The sequence below is a fragment of the Triticum urartu genome, chromosome 2 (assembly GCF_003073215.2).
Source record: "Triticum urartu cultivar G1812 chromosome 2, Tu2.1, whole genome shotgun sequence".
Classification (NCBI taxonomy): domain Eukaryota; kingdom Viridiplantae; phylum Streptophyta; class Magnoliopsida; order Poales; family Poaceae; genus Triticum; species Triticum urartu.
In genome coordinates, this window is record NC_053023.1 from 16,970,381 (window position 1) to 16,993,160 (window position 22,780).

The window sequence follows — 22,780 nt, forward strand, 5'->3', positions numbered from 1 at the left end:
CGCGCCTCCTCATCCGGCAACGGAGATGGACACGAGCGCACCTCACGTAGGAGGCCCTTCAGAGGCACCCGGAGCGGCGGAAGGTCAACAGCCGGCCGGTAATTGCTTCACCCGTTGCTGCAACTGCAAGATCACACCATGCAAGATGGCCATGATCCTAGCGGTGTGTTGTATCGTCGGCCTCGCGATCTGGTTTTGTGCCACGTACGAGGACCCGAACTACTCCGTCGTGATCGCCGGCGTCTCCGGCCTTTGACCGCCGGCCTGCGATGGAGCCGCAGTTCAACCTCACCTTCAGCATCACGTTTCGGAGCTCCTTCGGGCTCGAGTGCGACGACCTCGCCACGACGGTGCAGGTCAGCTACCATGGCTTCCAGCTCGCCAGCGCGGGGGCGCCGCAGGTCTGCCAGACTGCCTGCGACCACGCAAAGAAGGGCAGGACGGCGCGGGTCGGCGTTGTCGCGCGGGGGACCCGAGTGTGGCTGCCTGTACTGGATAGCCTCGCGGCGGACCTGCGGCGCGGGGCCAGGGTTGTCGACGTGGTGCTCACGCTCCGGGATACGAGGCGCGGGCGTGGCCGAGACGAGGACGGGCTGCTCGTGTCGTGCATGGGAAGGCCGGTCGGGGACGCCGGTGACGGAGCTTTGTGTGACGTGCGCCGGGTGGAACGGAGCCGCTGACTTACGTACGTGCATGATGCAGCACGTACGTCCAGGAATGAATTAAGCTTAGATTTGTGAGGCCAATTAAAGCTTTATACACTTTAAATAATCTCTATTTATTGTGTACTCCCTCTGATTCATAAGACCATAATAAGTGTCGCATTTTTGAACTAAGGTTGAACTAACCTTAATTCAAAACCGCGACACTTATTTTCGATCGGGGGTGTACTTTTTTTCAGTCTCTAGTTACTAGTAAACTTGCACGTGCAACACACGTCTCAAACGTTGACCTCATGAATGGATACATAGTGTTTGGATGTCACTCAAATTGTATTTTCCATACCGAGACATCACTATGATCATGTTGTTGCATATAGAGACAAATAATATGTTGTTTCTGTGATGAATCAATGTATGAATAGTAACTGATTGCTTTATTGATCGATGGACTACATGCATATATATCCCCTGAAGGGACACGCCCCACAGATGCGACGTTTGGCAGAGACGCATCCAAGCGTCGGTTGCCCAAAGAATAGGAGGGGACGTGTGCAGGCACAACACGTCGGTTACCTGTGGGGCGTGTCCCTTCAGGGGATATATATGCATGTAGTCCATCGATCAATAAAGCAATCAGTTACTATTCATACATTGATTCATCACACGTTATCAGCACATGATAGACTCTACCACGAGAGCGAATTTGGCGGCGCTTGACTCCATCACGCACACTGGTGGAGCAATTTCATCGTCCAGCCAAGACGGGTGGCGCGCGGGCCTATCCCGGCGACCTCCGGCGTGGCTGCCCGCGACGTATGGCCCTTAGGAACAGCCGCGGCATCTCATGGTGCGTGGCACATTTATAGTGATTTTGGGAATACTTGTTCATCAGTCCACATTTATCCAAAAGATTGTTGAAAGTTCAACATGGATAAGTCATATCCATAAAAAAAACTGTGGTTTTGAGATCTTTGGATTACTAGAGATAAGGACCCATTAAGTCCTAACGACACTGATGAAGAGATATTCGGACGTGAGTTTCCATATCAGGGTGCAATGAGAGCACTGATGTATCTAGCAAATTGCACTAGGCCTGGTATGTCATTAGCAGTGACTTTATTGGCTAGATACAATGCATCACTGATTAAAAGGCATTGGGTTGGTGTGAAGAATATTTTTGCATATCTTCTGGACACCAATATCTTGGTTTATTTTATGATAGAAATCAAGATATGACCATGGTTGGATATTGTGATGCTAGGTATATATTTCATCCCCATAATCCTAGATCATGGACTGATTTTTGTCTCCTCGAATGAAGGTGTGACCTTCTCTGGGAAATCGAGAAGACATATTTTAGTGCCTGCATCCACTAGTCATTCTGAAATCGTAGATTTGTATGAAGCATCACATGAATGTATGTGACTTCACGGAATGATGAACTTTGTTGAAAGTTCAAGTGAGATTGGTTGGTAGGAACCACCCACCATTATCTATGAAGATAATATTGTTTGTATTACACAGATACAGACAGGTTATAAAGAGCAAAATTAGAATGTGTATTGCTCCAAAATTATTTAGCCCCATAAGTTGGAAAGATATGGGGGAGCTAAATATCTTGCAAATAAAGTCGTGTGATGATCTAGATGATTTGTTCACGAAGTCTTTATCAAGTTCTTCATTGTAGAATTATGTTAATGGATTTGCTATGACATGACTTTGTGAATGCAAGATTCAGGGGGGGTGTACTCCCATATGATAACATGTTTAGAATATTTGGATCTTAGATATTGTAGATATTGTACTATTTTCCTTTATGAGTTTTTTTCCTGAATGGTTTCTCATAGAAGGTTTTTAATGAGGCAATAGTAATACAAGCATTGTGATATGTCATTTTCTCCTTATTTTCCCACGGGGTTTTTGGAAGGAGTTTTTCATGGCATGTTATGCATATCTCCTCATATTTTTCCCGCAGGGGTTTTGGAGGAGACTATTTCAAGGATGATCAATCACAAAGACAAGCGAGGATTAGGGGGAGTGTTAGGATTTAATTAATGTTGTAATTAAGGAGATAATCCTCTCTTTGTGTAACTGCACGTGAGTTGCCAATCTAGCGACAGTCACGACAATTCCCTCACTCCCCATCGAGCGGGCGCGGCTGTTCACTTGCGTCCCCTCCAGTTGTATATAAGGATTGGTCATCAATGAAATTGATAGTGATTTTGGATTCATTTGCAGTCTGTCTTGTAACAGTTTCATTCACTCAGTGTTCTGATACGTTGTAAAAGAAAGAGAACAGGTTATTATTGGAAATCAGCCTTGCATTGTGTTCCGTCTGTACAGATGCAATACTGCAATTGGTCTTGATATCATGGTGTAGGCAATTAACAACTAAAATGAGGGAGATAGAGAAAATCAAGGATAGTTAGATCAACGAATAGTTCATACTCCCTCTGATTCTTTATATAAGGTGCATTTGTTTCTTTTGATAAAATTTCGCAATGTAAGGTGCATTTCTTCTAATTTATCATAATTCGTTTTAGCCCTCTAGAAGAAAAAATAGTATCACTCTTTCGATTGCATGTACATCTTCTTCTAGAGGAGAGAATGAGAGTATATCTCTCCTAATTGCCAGTATCTTCTCCTTTACTAGCCGAATTGATTTATTTGTCATTAACCACTGAATTAATCGAGGGTAATTTCGTCCTAAATTTTCTATAATTTTATGACTTGGTCACCGTGCCAAAACAAATACACCTTACACAAAGGAACGAAGCGAGTATATGAGATTGCTGGTATATTAACCTGCATGCCTTGACAATGTACTATGATCCCCGCAAAAAAAATGACAATGTATAGGTTGCCTCTTGGTTTGCGATAGGGTGCCAATCTAACTTTGGACAATACTGAATCCGGCAGTGTAGGAGCGGTGGCCAGGGATGATGTGGGGAGATTCATGGCGGCATGCAATGAGAGGGTCGTATATGCAATTGATGCGGCAACAACTGAAGCTATGGCTGTTAGACGTGGACTGACATTGGCAAATGAGCTGGGTCTAAACAGAATTATAATCCAATCGGGTTGTCTTGAAGCCATCAAGATACTTCAGGCTGGAGGGTTCTCTTCTACATCGGCTGCTCTATATTATGATGATATATGCATTCAGGCTACTATTTTGGCAAAGTTTGTTTTAGTTTCTGCAATAGGGATGCTAATTATGTTGCTCATCATCTAGCTAAAGAGGCTGAGATTAACCCCTGTGTTTGGGTTGATGAGCCTCGTAGTTTCATAGTACCTTTTCTTGTGGATGATGTAACTACCATTTGAGTTCAATAAAGTGAGCCATGATGGCATTCTCTAAAAAAAATTGGTGTAGTAAAGAAGCAGCGATTTCTATGCTCCTCCACAATGCAAGAAAAAAAATCACGGGGAAAATCTAGGGTGCTCGAGAGCAAGAATTGAAACCAAGGGAGTTTACCCAGAGGTGGAACGATTCGCGATTGGCTAGTACGCTTTGGGGCAAATGAAGCACGATGGAGGGGCATGGTGCTGCTCCTCAGGAAATGGTGGATAAGGGACGACTGCATAGGGAAATCAAGAAGCACAAGGCACGTTCGGTAGCGGCGTTCTTACTACTGGCGGTGGAGACTGGAAGAATCAGGAGAAACCATGCCGCCGATGCCCCGCCACCTTGCACGGGGACGAGCTTCTCCTCGATCGCACGCGGCCTCCGCGTGTGCCCCCATAAGCCGTCGCTGATGACCCGGGCGAAGAGGAGATGGAGGGAGGGGGGCGCCGGCCGGGAAAACGGCGATGGGCAGGGTCCGAATGTGGGCGCAACCGGGGTTCGGAAGATGCGCACGGCCGGGAGGATTTTTATACTGGAGTAGGGCGGCGAAGCGGTTACATGAGGTTTGACCAGACACATGGAAAGGAGAGGGGATCATGAAATATCTGCAACCGATCAGCTGAACCGACGTAAAAATATTGAAATGTGGCCATCAAAGAATTCACCAGTCAAAGGCATGGGAACGTGCGTCTCACGGAGACCAAACCCACATAAACCGGCAACCGCCAGATTAGCGTGCAAAACGCCCGACCGGGTAAAAAGGATCAACCGTATTTTTTTTCCTTAAAAAAACAGGGAATTTGAGCCCTTAATGGCCTAAAGTCTTAGTTATTTGCATGTGCTACTGCATGTGAGAAATTGAGAATAAGGGTGGATCTTATTACTACTCCCTCCGTCCGAAAAAACTTATCAAAATGGACAAAAAGGGGTGTATCTAGAACTAAAATACATCTAAATACATTTCTTTTTATTCATTTTGATGACAAGTATTTCCGGACGGAGGAAGTACTAAAAAGGCTAAGAGTTTTGTGTGCTTCAGCAATGATGTACCTCCCGATGCAACATTTCAACCACTTAACAGGAACTGAACGGAACTGGGTGTAGCAAAGGTTTTAATGTACGTACGTATCTAATCAGAAGTCCATGCTATACAAATCCAAGCGTGGATGCATGCAGCATGCACGGCCTTTCCTCACTTGATGGTGGGGTCAAGGACGTGCCCCGCGAACAGGATCACACCGGACTCCTCGACGACGAAGAAGGCAAAGGGATGGTCAGCAACAAAGTCCACACGCGGCGCTGGGTTCCCTGCGCATCCGTAGCCCATCGTGTAAGTGGCCGCCGTAGCCTCGGTACCTTCCTCGTTCACCTCGATGACGGCCCTGTGGATCACCTGCTCCAGCGCCAGCTTCCTCCTTGCACCGTCCTCCGCCATGCATGTCGGATAGGTCGGCCTTCCCCAGCTCGAATGCCTCCTTGACGCCCATGTCCCGGAGAACGTCGTTCATCGACATGCCAAAGCTGGCCTTGAACTTAGGCAGCCGGAAGTCGCCGGCCTGGACCTTGCTGGTCGGCAGGTGCTCGCGCACAAACTCGGGGTTGCACGCGATCTTGTCGGTGAGCCGCCACAGCCCATCGCGCGCGTCGGGGAGAAGACACACATCGAGTAGATCGGCGCCGGCGTCCGCACTAGCTGGGGCGGCAAGAGGCGGCGCCCTTCCTCGTAGCGGAGCTGGAGCACCTTGAAGCCGTCGTGGCAGGCAATGCTGTGTGTGCCGAAGCCGCGCATGAAGGGCGCGTAGACGGTGCTGCCGTCGAGGCGGTGGAACTTGTCGTCCTTGGTGTCCTTCTTGTCGAAGGGCTTCGCCCACTTGCCCTTGAAGTAGATGGCGTTGGCGAGCACTAGGTCGGTGAGGTTGGACAACGCACCCCGGCCGACGAGGGAGGGGATGAGGCCGTTCGTCGACGCCGACACCCATGCGTTGATCTGCTCCCTTGCCTCCTCCGGCTGCACCACCAGCATGCATGCACGTTGGCGGTGGCATTGATGATCGATTGTATACAGAATTATAGATCACCGAATACAGATCGGTCATGGGGAAAACGGAAGATGCTGTTGCACTGACCTTTTCGTGGAAGTTGACGGCGCGGGCGACGGCCTTGAAGGACTTGGCGGCATCGCGGTAGGCGAGGCGGATGGGCATGGTCCGGTCATGCCACACGCCGCACGCGAAGCTGACGCGCGGGCCGCCGGTCCGGGACCGGCCTGCGAGGACCTGCTTGGTGAGCGCCCGGACGTGGCCGGCGAGGAAGTCCCGCGACGGCGCGCCGAGCACACCAAGCAGCTCGTCGAGGGTGTGGTCGCGGGCACCAGCGGCCACCAGGGAGAGCGCCGCGTAGACGGACAGCGGTGAGAAGACCAGGTTGCCGCTCCTGCCGGCATCGTCCGCGAGCCGCTTGTTCACGCCGAGGGCGAAGGCCGTCGCCGGCGGCGGCGAGGTCGACCTCGGCCTCCCTGCGGAACCATCGGCCTAGCTTCTGGAAGCGGCGCTGGGCGAACTCCTTCACAGATTCCATCATTGCCTTGCGTTGATGCTTGCGGATGGGGATTTATTTCTCTTGCGTTTTGATCAAGTCATGCAGTACTTTATAGCCTGACACTAGAGCCAGTTTGTGCCTTGGGTCATAAGTCATAACATAATCGAGCCCATTCTGACACTAAAATTTTAAGAAAACACAGCTCAAGAAATTAAAACAATAAATTCAGCAAAATGTTAGACTTAGGGCATCCCCAAAACCGACATTTGTGTCATCCAACCCGGGTCTGTATTGATCCGCCGAATGGTCTTGATATACTTTTTCCCGCAATCCCGAGACAAACTATAGGGGGCTTTTCAGGCATCCGGAATGCTGACACGTCTGCTCCTGACCGCCCTGGCCCAGCAAAAAAACCTTCATCGCTCGTGCTCGTTTCCTGCCCGAAATGTTCAGTGCTGCTGCATTCATGCCCAGCCAGAGCAGACGCGACCTCTCGCTGCCGCCGGCCGCCGGCACTGAAGCGATGCGTCGGCCGAGAGAGCGTCGCCCGCGCCGCTTCCTGGTGTGCGCGACCGCTCTGTGTTCAAAAGACACCATGGCCGTCTGCCACCCACATTAATGACATGTGGTTTTCGAGGAACATATTCCAACCCCACCCGTCTGTTTGTCTGCCGCCAACCATCGCCATTCGACCATAGCCGCAGTCATCCTCCTCTCGTCCTTTTCTCCTCTCCACACCACCCCCACCGTGGCCTCCTCGCGCTCCAAAGCTCTCTCGAACGGATGATCGCCGAAGCAGAAGAAGGAGATGACCGCCATTGCTACCTACTGGCATGACAACCGGCGGCTGATGACGTCCCAATGGAGGACACGACTGAGAACGAGTCGGCGTCACCATCCTCACCGGCGTCACCCCCACTGGTGCATTGCACCATGACCATTACATGGACATGATGCGGGAGGAGCAGTTCCGGGAGGCGCAACCCAACACGGCCTACAACCTCCAGCTCCTCCACAAGCACCAACAGGCGGATGAGCAGCTCGCCGCCGGCAGGGCGATCGCGCCGGACATGGAAGTGGAGGAGCAGGTGGCGATGCTCGAGTCCTATCAATCTGCCCGCGAGATCCGGCTCCCCCACTGGTGGTACCACCAATGCCAGGAGGAATTGAAGGCTGACTAGAAGGAGTTTGATGAGGCGATGGACGCGGTGTGGGGTAAGACCGACGACGAGGAGGACACCACCAAGGTCGCGCACCGCCGCCACGACCACAAAGCCGGCACGTCCGCGGGCGCCGCCGACAGTGAGTAAGAGTAGTGCATGGTAGGTCGCCGCCGCTCGGGTTTGAAGAAGCCCTCTTCTCTTCCCCTCCGCCTGAAGTCAAACTTGGCGGGCTGACAATCATCAGCCTATTAGTCACTCAAGCTGCGGTGGCGATGATTGCGAAGGCAGAACTGGAGAGCGCCGAGGTGCAGCTGAAGAAGGCGAAGGTAAGTGCCGGAGCTTCAGTTCTTGGGGCTCATGGCCAAACATGGGAAACTAGTGTTTACTTTTAAGCTCACGTAGGTGTAGCAAAACTCTAAACTCAGCCCTTCGTGTTAATGGGCCCAAAGCGCAGCCCAATGAAAATAAACACTATTTTCACAAAATGAATTATCTGTTCTTTTTGTTCTTGAGCCCGTCGAATTAAAATTATAAAATGTATGTTCATACCTCCAAGCTAGATTATTTTCAGATTTTTCATAAGTCTTAACTTGTCCCTTTCACTTTTTTGTGCCAGCTAGCTCAACATATTAGTAGTAAATTAGTATGCACTAGATTATCCACTCAAAACCCTTGTGAGTAAATTTGCATAACCCATCACAACAATATTTGTTGTTCCATCAACCAAACACAAGCTAAATTTTGAGTTCATCAATCACACACCACACCAAGTTGATGCAAACCCAACACGATCTAATTATAAGCAAACACGAATTAAATCAACGTATATCAACTAGGTTCCATGTTGGGAGGGGCAGTTCCATGTCTTCGACTAGGCATGCAACTACATGTGTCTCTCCCGACAGCAACAGAATGTCTTCCACGCGGAGTGCAACTTTGTGGTGTTATTTCGGGGAGTCAACAGTTGCATGTCTGCCACAAGGCACACAACTGCAAGTGTCGCCCCCGACTACAACTTAGTGTGTTTGAGCGGGAGGTTCGTAATTGCATGTCTAAGTTTAGGCATGCAACTGCAAGTGTTGCCCTGGACTGCAATCGTATGTCTTCAACGCGGCTGCAACTCAATCCTGTTTTGTTTAGTGAGGGGAGGGGGTGCAGTTGCATGTCTGCCTCTAGATACACAACTACAAGTGTTGACCTCGACTGCAAATAAAGGTGTTTTAAGGTTTTTTTTTTATCTAGGAGAGGAGGAGAGCCATTGCATATTTGTCACTAGGCACACAACCGCAAATGTCGTCTTCGACCGCAACCCTATGTTGTTTTGTTAGGGTAGTTTCATGCTTGTCACTAAGCATGCAACTGGAAGTGTTGGCCCCGATTGTAGATGCATGTCTTCAACAGGATTGCCACTCAGTGGTAATTTGGGACGGTTGCATGTCTGCCACTACGCACGCTATTGCAAGTGTCATTTCCGGCTGCAATGACATGTCTCCAACGCGACAACACCTCAGTGGTCTTTTTGTCGAGGGAAGGCGGGCAGTTGCATCTCTACCACTATTTCTATTTTTTGTTTTTGTTTATTAGGTTTTTATATTTTCTAAATAACAGTGTTTTTTGTTTTAAAAAATGTCCCACCTAATTGCGCATCGTTGACATATACAACTGCAGTTGTTGTAACTGCATGCGACACTAGTAAGCGTGACTAGGGATGATTCGGTGTTGAGTTGTTTGGACGGTCCGATATGTGTGTTTTGAATTTTTCATGTATTTATATTCTATTTTTTCTTTCAAATTTATTTTTGAGTTTTGTATTTTGTGCTTTTTTCATAAATAGTGGTACTTTAGATTTTGCTTTTCACAGCGCCGTCCGGTTGCTCACATGTTTGTTGCACGGGGTTGAATGTCCGTCAGACACGCGCAATTACATGTAATCCGCGTGCAACTTACATTTTTTTCCCTTTCAAAATAATTTTTAACCAATTTGCATTCTCGTCCGCCGCACATCGTTGCAAATCCGTCTGCAACATGCAACTAAATTATTTCCTTCTTTTCATTTTGTTATTTGTTTATTTTAGACTTTAAAAATTCATTTTGTTTTTATAAAATATATGAAATGATTTTTGAAAGATTTTTTTTTTGACTAAAAGAGGTTTTCCCCTCCGATTTCCATTAGAGAAACCAAGCCAAAGGTTCAGAGCTAGTAGTCTATGACATGCCAGCCAGCAACCAACACAAACGATTTATGATAGAAATGATAAAAGAAAAGAGGAAGCAGGATGACACGAAGGGAAGGAATGAACCATCAGTGACGCTAGTGACAAAATCGGAACACTTAGTAGTTGATTAGAAAAAGCAACATGAAAATTAGACGCACAAGAACTCAGCCAATGACAGACAAGCCATATATAGAAAGCAAAAGACCACAGAAACTGAGCCTACAAAAAGCCAACAAAGAAAAATCACAAATGATAGGGCAGCAAACGTGCCGACGCATGCATAGTCTCAGTGAGTAATGCCAGACATACGAAAGGCTAGGTTTGGAAGTGGGGGGTGAAGGCGCCCACCCACTGTAAATCAGGAGGGGAGAAGGTTTAGTTGTTAGAAAGTTACGTAAAGCTTTGTAAAATCGTTCGTAGGTCTAGTATTATCAAGTCTCAATCCACTGAGCCTTAGACGAGTAATGCCACACATACATAGGTTTATACGGGTTTTACAAGCATGTGGGTTTTGATTGGAGATCAAGAGAGAGGAGGGGCCCATTCCTATGAAAATCAGGGGTTAGTTAAAAAAGGAATTCGAGTTTACGTGTAATTATGTGTAACTCTTTATACGTTTAGCATTACAAACCCTAAATCAAAAAAGCCCTCCATCACTTGATGGTGGGATCAAGGACGTGCCCCGCGAACAGAATCGCGCCTGACACCTCCTCGACGATGAAGAAGGCAAATGGATGGTCAGCCACGAAGTCCACACATGGTGCAGGCGGCCGCGAGTCCGGTGTGCATCCAAGACGCGTCATGCAAGTGGCGGCCGCCGCCTCTGTGCCTTCCTCGTTCACCTCGATGACGGCCCTGTGGATCACCTTTTCCAGCGCCATCTTCCTCCTTCCGCCGTCCTCCACCATGTCGGACAGGTCTGCCTTCCCCAGCTCGAACGCCTCCTTGACACCCATCTCCTGGAGAACGTCGTTCATCGTCATGTCGAAGGTGACCTTGAATTTAGGCAGCCGGAAGTCGCCGACCAGGACGCTGTTCCTCGGCAAGTGCTTGCGCAGAAAGTCGGGGTTGCACGCGATCTTGTCGGTGAGCCGCCACAGCCCGCGGCGCGCATCGGGGAGGAAGACGCACATCGAGTAGATCGGCGCAGGCGTGGGAGCTAGAGCCGGCAGCTGGGGCAGCAAGGGGCCGTGCCCTTCCTCGTAGCGGAGCTGGAGCACCTTGAAGCCATCGTGGCAGGCGATGCTGTGGCTGCCGAGACCGCGCATGAAGGGGGCATCGACGGCGGTGCCGTCGAGGCGGTGGAACTTGTCGTGCTGGGTGAGATACCCGGCGAATGGCTTCGCCCACTTGCCCTTAAAGTAGATGGCGTTGGCGAGCACCAGGTCGGTGAGGTCTGACAGCGCGCCCCGGCTAAGGATGGAGGGGATGAAGCCGTTTGTCGACGCCGACACCCATGCGTTGATTTCCTTCCTAGCCTCCTCCGGCTGCACAAGGAGCATAGCATGCATGCACGTTGGCAATGACATTAATTCATCGATCGTATGCAGATTACTTACAGGTCAGTCATCATGGGAGACGAGAACGGAAGATGGCGTTGCACTGACTTTTTGGCGGAAGTTGACGGCGCGGGCGATGGCCTTGAACGACTCGGCGGCATCGCGGTAGGCGGGGTGGATGGGCATGGTCCGGTCATGCCACACGCCGCAGGCGAAGCTGACGCGCGGGCCGCCGGTCTTGGACTGGTCGGTGAGGGCCTGCTCGGCCAGCGCGCGGACGTGGCCGGCGAGGAAGTCCCGGGAGGGCGCGCCGAGGACACCGAGCAGCTCATCGAGGGTGCGGTCGCGGGCGCCCGCGGCTACCAGCGAGAGCCCGGCGTAGACGGACAGCGGCGAGAAGACCAGGTTGCTCCTCCTGCCGGCGTCGTGCGCGAGGCGCTTATTCAGGCCGAGGGAGAAAGCCTGCAGGCCATCGCTGGGAACGGCCTGATCGGCGTCGGCGTCGGCCTCCGTGCAGAACCATCGGCCTAGCTTCGGGAAACGCCGGAGGGCGAACTCCTTCATAGATTCCATCTTATCTAGCGTCGATGCTGGCGCATGGGGAATTGATTTGCGTTTTGATCAAGTCATGCAGTACTTTATAGAGGCTGTTTGCCTGCCTTGGGTAATAAGCCACGACAACATTGGGCCCATTTTTTGAAACTAAAATTAAAAATACAGCTCAAGGAAAAAAAACAAGAAGTTCAGCTCGCATAGTGTTAAAGGGCTAATCCACAGCCCAATAAAACTAAGCACTATCCATGAAATAATTTTGAAATGTCTCAAAAGAAAATGAACTAATTTTGAAGCCCATAAGTTGGCTAGGCTAGGTGTCACCCTCCCTCAGGGTAGGCATACTTTTTTCCGATAAAGCACGCTTTTATTAACTCATAATGCAGCATCAAGAGGGTACAAATTATGATGAGCAACACCCGGCCTCTGCATAGTTATGATGCACACAACCAAACACAAACAGTCTGAAAAAACCCAAAAAAAAACTAACATATCGGCACTAGTAGAGTCAAATAGGACCGTCACTATGCGTATGTCGAAGGAGGTGATGGATCGATATGAAGGTTGTGCTGCCAACCATGTTGGAAAAATCCCCTCCATGGCCACTCGCTCCAATTACGTACACACCACTTTGAACAACGCTTGGATCTCCGTACGGTGAAACATAGACCGAGTACGAAGTGATTGTGTACAATGGAAAGTAACCTGCAACAGAGAAGAGTTTTTGTCATTAAAAATTAGATCATTTCAACATAGCCAAAGCGAACATAATAAGGCATACACTCCCATCCTTATTTGCGTTTTGAATCTATAAGGAATACCGTCCAGCCAATGACCAATAATATTGGCAACACCTATGGGTGGATAAAGCTTATATGCTATTTTAATGATTGACCACATAGAACGCGCAAACTTGCACTGAAAAAAGAGGTGTCTAATTGTCTCGTCATGAGTACAAAAGCTGTAGTTCTTGCTTCATTGTCAGTTGCGACGGGCGAAGTTATCTTCATTTTGCAGGTAATTTGTTGCACCCTCTTGCGTTTGGTGAACCCCGGCACAAAGGAGGTCATTTATAGCTTGATCTTACAACCTATGAAGTGCTTCATGCTGCCTATGTTTGCAAAGTGTGTATGTGTTGCAACTTGCATGATGAATAAATTGTTTGCTTGGGGTACCTCTCAACATGACACCATTCTGGCCCCTCCCAGTTCTTGGATCCTTTGGAGGAATATCAATGAGGATGGAATTGTCATGCACATCGAGTAAATTAGCAAGTACAAAAATAAAATCTCGCAAAGATTCATCACCATGCTTGTGTGTGAAAAGTATATCACACAATTTGAGCAAGAGTACCAATGAGTATGAAAGTGCTTTCTCATTCAGTGCCCCGAAGAGGAATGACATTCCCAAGAAGCACCGTCATGTTGATCGTCTGATGAAGGGGCTCAAGATGCTGGGAAGACCTATCATGGTGGATGAGCTCTCCCTCATCCGGGTGGGACCGGTGAGGATGAAGTTTGGATGCAAAGCCCCTGACAAGATGAACGGTTTCGTGCAAGTCTGGTTTAACCATGAGGGATTCGATATCAGGGTTGAGGTGGAGAGGCTCCCAAAGCGCCCTGGAGACGGGCCAGTGGTGCCTGGCTCTGGCAACGCACCCTCCCACCCGGGCGACAAGAGTGTTGGCCCGCCTGGTTCGGGGACCGGGGGGACGGCTGGGCAGCAGCGGACTGATCCCGGGGCCCAGGGAGGGCAAAACATTGGCAACGGTGGCCGTTCTATGGATGTGGACATGGCCTGCCGTGAGGACGATCCTGAGGACAGTATGCCGGACACGTCGATTGACACGGAGGCTTGGAATCAACTAGGCATCAAAGAGCTAGTGCTCTACGCGGGGAAGGAGGGCGCTGAGCCTGAGTCGCTTGCGATTTCGAACACGGCTAGGAGCAGTCCGCCTCCGTCCCGCGCTCTGGTGGGGGTTTTCAATCAGGTTGGTACGTTGGCGCTGCCTGTCGCTGGTCGTGATGTTTCTGCGGTCGCCCCGGCCTCCCCCAGTCAGCTAGGCTCTGACACGGGCATGGTGCTCAATGAACCTTCCATTCGCACCCCGCTGTAAAGCCGCCGTAGCTCGGGGGGCTCCGGACGGGCACCCAAGAAGTCGGTCGGGCGGAAGCCATTGGCCAACCAAGCTGTGATGTCCCTCCCTTCGCCTGTGGCGCCAGCGTGCGTGGATTTGCAGGCTGCGCTGGGTGCTGCGGGCACGTTGACCAAGGCAAGGCGCTCCCGAGCCTCCCCGGTCTCTCAACGTGCTCCAAGTGCTCGGGCCAAGGCGGCGCTGGGTGACCTGTCTTCCCTGGAGAGTGCGCAGCTCCGCCTGGCGGACAAGAATCTTGAGACTTCAGGTAACCCCCTCCCTCCTTTAAGATTTTGAACGCGTTTACAGATCCAAAACTTGTTTCTATCCTAGACGACAGCGGTTTTGAGATAGGTGCGGAGCGTGGTGAGCTTGTTTCCCTTATTCGCGCTCACGAGGATGCCCAAGTGGCTCTGGCTGAGGCAGCTGCAGTGGCCAAGGCCAGGGAGGCCAACGCCACGGCGCTGTCGGCCCTTGGATCTTCAGGGATTGTGACCAACTCCATACCGTTAGTCTTGTCGGAGGGGGCTGCTGAAACCAGGGAGGATGACGCAGCGCCCTCGACGAGTCGCGCCCCGCCTAAAAAAGGTGTGGCAAAACCGGTGACCCCCAGAGGGGTTCGCCTCCGCAATCGTATTATTTGATGCGATACCTATTCTGGAACATTCGGGGTTGCGGGCACTCGGGTCGCCGCACGCAACTAAAAGAGTATATTGCTCGGGAAAGGATTGACGTAGTGGCGCTTCAAGAAACGATCAAAGCTGATTTTTCTTATCGAGACCTTGCGGCATACGCCCCCCTTCATCGTTTCGTGTGGGGCTGGGTTCCCTCCTGCGGCCACTCAGGCGGTCTTCTTCTGGGATGTAATTCTGATGTGTGTGGTGTTGTAAGTTGGGACATGGGCTCGTTTTTCATTTCTGTAACGATCCAGCATAGGGTTTCTTTGGCTACTTGGGCGATTGTTTGTGTTTACGGCCCGGCAGACCACTCGCGCGCGGCAGATTTCTTGGGTGAAATCCAAGACTTGGTCGGGGCCAAGCAAGCCACTGATATCCCCATCGTTCTTGGGGGCGATTTTAACCTTATCCGCTCGGGCACGGATAAAAACAACCGCAACATTGACTGGCCTAGAGTTTCTCTCTTTAACAATGCCATTGCGGCTTGTGCATTGCGGGAAATTGCTAGGACAGGTGCTAGATATACATGGACTAACAAGCAACTCGCTCCGGTGTGCAATGTTCTTAACCGAGTGTTTGTTACGGCAGATTGGGAAGTGATCTTCCCCATGTGTACGTTGGTCGCTGAAACGCGCATCGGATCGGACCATGTGCCGCTGATCTTGGCCTCTGGGGAGGATAGGATCAAGCGAAGCCCACGCTTCTACTTTGAAACTGGGTGGTTCGAGGTAGAGGGTTTCGGCCCCATGCTCATTGCGCGCTGGGAGCAAGCAAGGGCTGCGGCTGGTCGCTCCAGGAGTCCTCTAGACACTTCGGTTTCGGCGGCCGGTGCGCTGCGTGGTTTCCTCTGAGGATAGGGTGCAAATCACGGGAGTGAAGCTAAACGCGCAAGGGAAGCTATTATCGAGGAAATTAAAGCCCTAGACGTGCAAGCTGACTCCAGAACCTTTTCGGAAGCAGAGTGGGCTAACCGTTACGCCCTCGAAAACCAAGTGCTTGCCATCCTCAGGGAAGAGGAGGAATATTGGCGTCGTAGGGCGGCGTCAAGTGGATTACTAAGGGTGATGCGAATACGGGTTATTTTCATGCCTTCGCCAACGGCCGCAAATGGAAGTGCTCGATCTTGAGATTACAGTCTGAGCATGGGCTGCTGGTCAGTCAAGCCGAGATTTCGGCCCATATCTATGGCTTCTTCCTTAACTTGTTGGGAACAGCGGAGGAGAAGTCCATGCGCCTTCGTGCTGACTTCTAGGGGGAAGAGTCACGAGTGTCGCAAGCCGAGAACGATGCCTTGGCCTTGTCCTTTTCCATTGGGGAGATTGACGATGCGCTTGGCTCGATGAAGATTGATACTGCACCTGGGCCGGATGGTTGGCCTGTGGCTTTCTTTCACCGCTTTTGGCCTGCGCTCAAGGAAATTTTCTACGATATTATCAACGGCTTTGCGCTAGGTACGGTAGAAATCTCGCGCCTTAACTTTGGTGTCATCAGCCTCATCCCAAAAGTTAAAGGGGTCGATTCTATCAAGCAATACCGTCCCATTACTCTTATTAACGTGCCGTTCAAAATTTGCTCCAAGGCCTATACGACGAGACTTGCCCCGATCGCACAGCGCGTGATTGATCGTAGCCAGTCGGGCTTCCTCAAAGGCCGCAACATTCTCGAAGGACCGGTAGTATTACAAGAGATTGTCCACGAGCTTAAATGCACAAGGCAGCCGGCCGTGCTCCTTAAGCTTGACTTCGAGAAAGCCTATGACCGAGTGAACTGGGAGTTCATTCGCGAGGTACTGATTCGGAAGGGATTCGAGTCAGGTTTTGTGCACCGTATCATGCAAATATTCTCGGGGGGCCAGACTGCGGTGTCGATCAACGGAGAAGTTGGGAACTTCTTCCGCAACAAACGAGGTCTCAGGCAGGGAGATCCTTCCTCGCCTTTGATCTTTAACTTTGTTGCGGACGCCCTTTCGGCCATGGTGAACAAGGCTAAGGGCGCCGACAACATTCGTGGTGTGGTGCCTCACCTCATCCCCGGAGGGATCACGCACCTCCAATATGCGGACGATACTCTGTTGCTCTTCGAGCTGTTGACTGATACGTCCATTTTGCATCATGCTTTTATATTGATATTTATTGCATTATGGGCTGTTATTTCACATTATGTCACAATACTTATGGCTATTCTCTCTTATTTTACAAGGTTTACATAAGGAGGGAGAATGCCGGCAGCTGGAATTCTGGGCTGGAAAAGGAGCAAATATTAGAGACCTATTCTGCGCAACTCCAAAAGTCCTGAAACTCCACTGAAGTGATTTTCAGAATATATAAAAAATATCTAGCGGAAGAAGTTCACCAGAGGGGGCCCCACCTGGTCAGGAGGGTGGGGGGCGCGCCCTACCCCCCTGGGTGCGCCCCCTACCTCGTGGGCCCCCTGGTGGCTCTCCGATGCCCATCTTCTGCTATATGCGGTCTTTCGTCAAGGAAAAAATAGGAAGCAACCTTTCGGGACGAAACTCCGCCGCCACGAGGCGGAACCTTGGCGGAACCAATCTAGGGCTCCGGCAGAGCTGTTCTGCCGGGGACACTTCCCTCCGGGAGGGGGAAATCATCGCCATCGTCATCACCAACGCTCCTCTCATCGGGAGAGGGCAATCTCCATCAACATCTTCACCAGCACCATCTCATCTCAAAACCCTAGTTCATCTCTTGTATCCAATTCTTGTCTCCAAGTCCGGGATTGGTGCTAGTAGGTTGCTAGTAGTGTTGATTACTCTTTGTAGTTGATGCTAGTTGGTTTATTTGGTGGAAGATCATATGTTTAGATCCTTTATGCATATTATTACCCCTCTGATTATGAACATGAATATGCTTTGTGAGTAGTTACGTTTGTTCCTGAGGAAACATGAGAAGTCTTGCTATTAGTAGTCATGTGAATTTGGTATTCGTTCGATATTTTGATGAGATGTATGTTGTCTAGCCTCTAGTGGTGTTATGTGAACGTCGACTACATAACACTTCACCATTATTTGGGCCTAGAGGAAGGCATTGGGAAGTAGTAAGTAGATGATGGATTGCTAGAGTGACAGAAGCTTAAACCCTAGTTTATGCATTGCTTCGTAAGAGGCTGATTTGGATCCACATGTTTCATGCTATGGTTAGGTTTACCTTAATACTTTTGTTGTAGTTGCGGATGCTTGCAATAGAGGTTAATCATAAGTGGGATGCTTGTTCAAGTAAGAACAGCACCCAAGCACCGGTTCACCCACATATCAAATTATCAAAGTACCGAACGCGAATCATATGAACGTGATGAAAACTAGCTTGACGATATTCCCATGTGTCCTCGGGAGCGCTTTTCCTTATATAAGAGTTTGTCCAGGCTTGTCCTTTGCTACAAAAAGGATTGGGCCACCTTGCTGCACTTTATTTACTTTTGTTACTTGTTGCTCGTTACAATTTATCCTATCACAAAACTATCTGTTACCACTTATTTCAGTACTTGCAGAGAATACCTTGCTGAAAACCGCTTATCATTTCCTTCTGCTCCTCGTTGGGTTCGACACTCTTACTTATCGAAAGGATTACGATAGATCCCCTATACTTGTGGGTCATCATTGACCATAGTGTAGCCTCGATTAAGCTCATCCTCCTCGCTTTCGAGATCATCTCAGGCCTGAAGATCAACTTTCTAAAGAGTGAGGTGGTAGCCATTGGGATGGACTCTCCCCTTGCCACCCGTACTGCCAACCTGCTCAACTGCAAGCTAGGGAGCTTCCCAATTAAGTACTTAGGTCTCCCCATATCGGACAAACACATTTCGATTCTAGAGTGGGAACCTTTGTACGGCAAGGTGGCGAACCGGGTTAGCCCTTGGCGCGGCAGGTTTCTATCTTCAGCGGCCAGGCTAATTCTGACAAACACTAGTCTGTCCTCTTTACCCATGTTTACTATGGGCATGTTCTTGCTGGCCGACGGGGTTCACGCCAAGCTCGACACTCCTCGTTCCAAGTTCTTTTGGGAAGGAACTGGGACAAAAAAGAAATACCACCTGATCAAGTGGGCGGCCTTGTGCTGCCCCAAGAAATTTGGTGGCCTAGGGATCCTAAACTCCAAACTCATGAATGTTGCGCTCCTCACCAAGTGGATTTGGAAACTTTCCCAGAACGAACAAGGGCTTTGGGCGGATATCCTACGTGCTAAATACTTTCCCGTGGGGAATTTCCTCACCTCTAAGGCTAAGGGATCGCCTTTTTGGAACGGGATCCAGGCCGTTATGCCTGCCTTCACGTTAGGAGCCAAGTTCCGCGTTAATAATGGCAACTCCACGAGGTTCTGGCTCGACCATTGGCTCGGTGCGGAACCTCTTTGGCGCAGTCATTCTGTCATTTACCAATTAGCCACTAACGTTGACATTCTTGTGGCCGATGCGCTTAGAACAAATCCTTCCGCCATTTCTTTCAAAAGACCACTCCTCGTCCACGAACGGGCATGTTGGACGGGCTCCTAACTGCTTTGGATGGGGTGGCTCTTTGCTCCGAGGCCAACACGGTCTCGTGGTCCCTTTCGAGCTCCGGGAAGTTTACAGTTCAGTCTTTATACAACAAGCTAACTGAGGGACCGACCCTGGACATAGCTAGGGGGCTATGGAAAGCGTCTATTCCACTGAAGATCAAAGTTTTTCTTTGACAAATGTTTCGTGACCGCCTCCCCTCCTCTAACAACATCGCTATAAGGCACGGCCATTCTGATGGGACTTGTGCATTAAGTGGGGCGCACGAAGATGCTAACCACATCTTCTTCAAATGCCACCTTGCCTGATTTGTTTGGAGCACCGTTCGCGAGGCGTTTGCGCAGAATTGGAACCCGTAATCGGCTTCGGACCTTCGTGGGATCCTTCTCGCTCATAGGGGTCGTTTTGGGCGGGTTCTGTGGAGATGCGTAAGGGCGCTGTGCTGGGCCTTATGGACCACTCGAAATAAGATGACTATTGAACACAAGTTTCCTACTCACCCTGCTGACATTATCTTCAAATATCACTTGTTTCTCCAGACATGGACACCATTGGGGAAACGGCGTGATGCAGACCGGATGACGGAGGCCATGGAGCGGATCCGCATAATTCAGATTGAAGCCTGTCACTAGGATGCTGCTAGCTGTGTTATTTTGGACTGGTTGCTTGGGAGCTGTAGTTTCTTCTCTATCTTTAGCAGGCTCAGTCCGGTTGCATGTACCGTACTTTGGCTACGGCCATTCTCTTCTATTGTAGTACTGCGTTGAACTTGTTGGATGCTGCCTATTGGTGGGCTTTATTAATTTAAAGCCGAACGCTCCCTGCGTTTTCGTTCTAAAAAAAAGAGGAATGACATACATCTTCTATGCGAAAAGTAGATCACCTAGGATTTTATCAGCTTCATTTGTTCCTGAATCATAACAAGACTGTTTGACAGAGGTAGACAGGTCGTACACAACTTATCATGTATGTACGACCTGTGAAGTTGGTGGACTTTGCAATCGGGTCTAATCAGTCAATGTCGGTGGCTGATTAGCAGCGTGGCTGCACACTCCACAAACTTATGTGACTAGTCACGCGCACTTCTCAACATATGTGACAACTTGTGAGACCACAGGTTCCAATATGGCATAACATTATGGCGGGTGATAGGCGCCGGCGGACCGGCCCAAATTTGGGCCGGTCCGCTTACAGCCATACGATTTGGATGATGCTAACCGTACGATGCACTTAGTCTTGATTAAAAACGGGCCGGTACAAAAAAGATTCCCCTACATCTCGTTGCTCCTTTCGTCTGGCCAGCCGCACAAGCTCTCTATTTGCTGTCCTCACCTACCGCCTCGTCGCCGGCCATCTCCCTCGCCGGTGCCGGCTGTCACCCTCGCCGGCGCCGGCCCTCGCCCTCGCCGGTCTTCCTGGTCGTTGGTTGCAGCATCAAATGGTGGGAGAAGTAAAAAACACGGTGGAAGCAAAAACCTGCGCCGGTTCCAGCAAAACAAAAACACGCTGGCAGCAAAAAATGGGACACTTGTTCTAGCAAAAAACATAAAATGTGTGGAAGCAAAGAAACATGAGATGCCGTTCCAGCAAAAATAAAATATGGTGGAAGCAAAATGAGACGCGGTTCCAGCAAAGCCAAGACGGTGGTAGCAAAAATTGGGTTGGTTCCAGCAAAATCTGAAGACGGTAGTAGCAAACATTTGCGATGGTTGCAGCAAAAAACAAACTAGTTCCAGCATTGCACTTCGCGGTGTAGCACCTCCGTCAAGTCGTGGTCACCGCCGCCGGAATGGCCTCCCGCTGGTTGCAGCTTCGTCATGCGTGTTTGTAACAAATCACATCAAGGTTGCAGCTCAGCATCGTTGGAGTGTTGTCGAAAGCACGAGCAAACGCTGGTTCCAGCACCTGAGATTGCCGGTTCCAGCTTCTTTGCATGCGGTTCCAGCAAATGTGACGGCCGGATGCAACACCGCTGGTGAGCAAAAAAAGCACACCAGTTCCAGCAAGTCGCCGCTCCTAGCTCGCAACCGCGCGGGAGGGGGGGAGGCGAGCATAGGGACAATAGGGACAGCCAATGCCTCCCAAGTTGCAAGCAACCATGGCCACAACGGCGGAAAAAATTGACGCCGATGGGGTTTGCAGCACCCAGTGCGTCGCTCCCCGCCGACGCTCGCAGTAGCACGCCGGCGACCGGCAGCTCTCGCATAAAAATCTCAGTAGCGCTTGTGAGGTGAGAGGTTGGGTGAGATGTTGAATGCGGCGTGGTTGGGGGAAGAAAAAAGGATTGGATCTGATGCTAGGTGGAAGAAGATTGTGAGGGAGATAAGGATGGAGCGGTGGGGCAGCTTGTGGGCCACAGGCTCACGTGACGAGCGACGCGAGCGACAGGTTCACACAGTCGTGCGACCGGCGGAGTATTCGTCCGGTCGACCGGGTATAAACATTACCCTAACATTATTCATAATTTCAAATAGATAAATACAGTAAGCGACTACAGAGAACTCAAACTATAAAAGGAACATGGAACCCTGACAATGGAAGCTATGGGAGGACGTACCCAAACCAAAGCTATCTTATTCTTGGCCACATAGGAAGCTGCGCCAACGTGTTCTAATATAGAGGAAAACAAGCGCGGCCTTCAAATAAATAACATAATGGACAAACATGAATCCTTCTCTAAACTGCGATGGGACCATGGTAAATGCGAATTGCATCAAGTGCACCACTAGATCTGCCAAAGAAGCCCACAACACATGTATTTGCCGGCACCATGGCATCAAAACTTGTGCCCTGCACACTTCCGTAAGGCCCATACTTTCTGATGTTGGTGACGAGAACAAGAGAAGTTATAACAGTTTCAGTCACAAGGTTGTCAATTGTCCCAGATATTTGCTTCACAAACTCTTTAGGGCCTAGCTCACACTAGTAGAACACTAGTAGAAAAGGGGGCAACAGTTCAGGCCGGGGCAGCCCATTAGTCCCGGTTCAGTCTAGAACCGGACCAATGGAGGCATTTGTCCGTTCGTGAGCCCAGGGGGCCGGCCGGGCCACGTGGGCCAGTCCCGGTTCATCAGGACCTTTTGGTCCCGGTTGGTGGGACGAACCGGGACCAATGGGCATGGCTCCTGGCCCACCACCATGGGTCCCGGTTGGTGGCCTGACCCGGGACCAAAGGCTTCCCTTTAGTCCCGGTTTAAGCCACGAACCGGGACCAATAGTGCTGCCTATATATACCCTCGCCCGCGAGCAGAGCACTCCAGTGCTCTGTTTTTTCTGCCGGCGAGGGGAGGGGTTTGTGGTGCTCTAGCTCACCTCCTATGCACATGAGGTGTTCGATGAATGCCCGAGCCACACTAGTTAAGCTTTCTCCTCTCGAAGCTCGACCTCAAAGCTCCATTTTCCTCGAGATTTGTCTAGATTTAGCGGTCCGTCACGCCCCACCCCCGTCTTCACCGCCGTCGATCACCCGCGCCGATCTCAT

At 50.3% G+C, this 22,780-nt stretch overlaps 1 protein-coding gene and 1 pseudogene across 1 annotated transcript; both read right to left on the reverse strand.

The window, feature by feature from the left end:
• Nucleotides 1-5,203: 5,203 nt before the first annotated feature.
• LOC125534768 lies at nucleotides 5,204-7,368 on the reverse strand (annotated as a pseudogene).
• Nucleotides 7,369-10,581: 3,213 nt separating this feature from the next.
• Nucleotides 10,582-12,000, reverse strand: LOC125534769 (serpin-Z2B-like). Its single transcript, XM_048697880.1, has 2 exons — nucleotides 11,536-12,000; nucleotides 10,582-11,415 (listed from the first exon to the last, which is right to left on the reverse strand). Exons 1-2 carry the CDS (start codon nucleotides 11,998-12,000, stop codon nucleotides 10,582-10,584), a joined length of 1,299 nt encoding a protein of 432 aa, XP_048553837.1.
• Between the last annotated feature and the right edge of the window lie 10,780 nt (nucleotides 12,001-22,780).

Excerpts from the sequence above, each read along its gene's own strand:
- LOC125534769 (XM_048697880.1), bottom strand. The coding sequence starts at position 12,000 with ATGGAATCTATGAAGGAGTTCGCCCTCCGGCGTTTCCCGAAGCTAGGC. Across the intron at positions 11,416-11,535 it reads CCGTCAACTTCCGCCAAAAA|CCGGAGGAGGCTAGGAAGGA; the intron begins GTCAGTGCAACG and ends CTCCTTGTGCAG.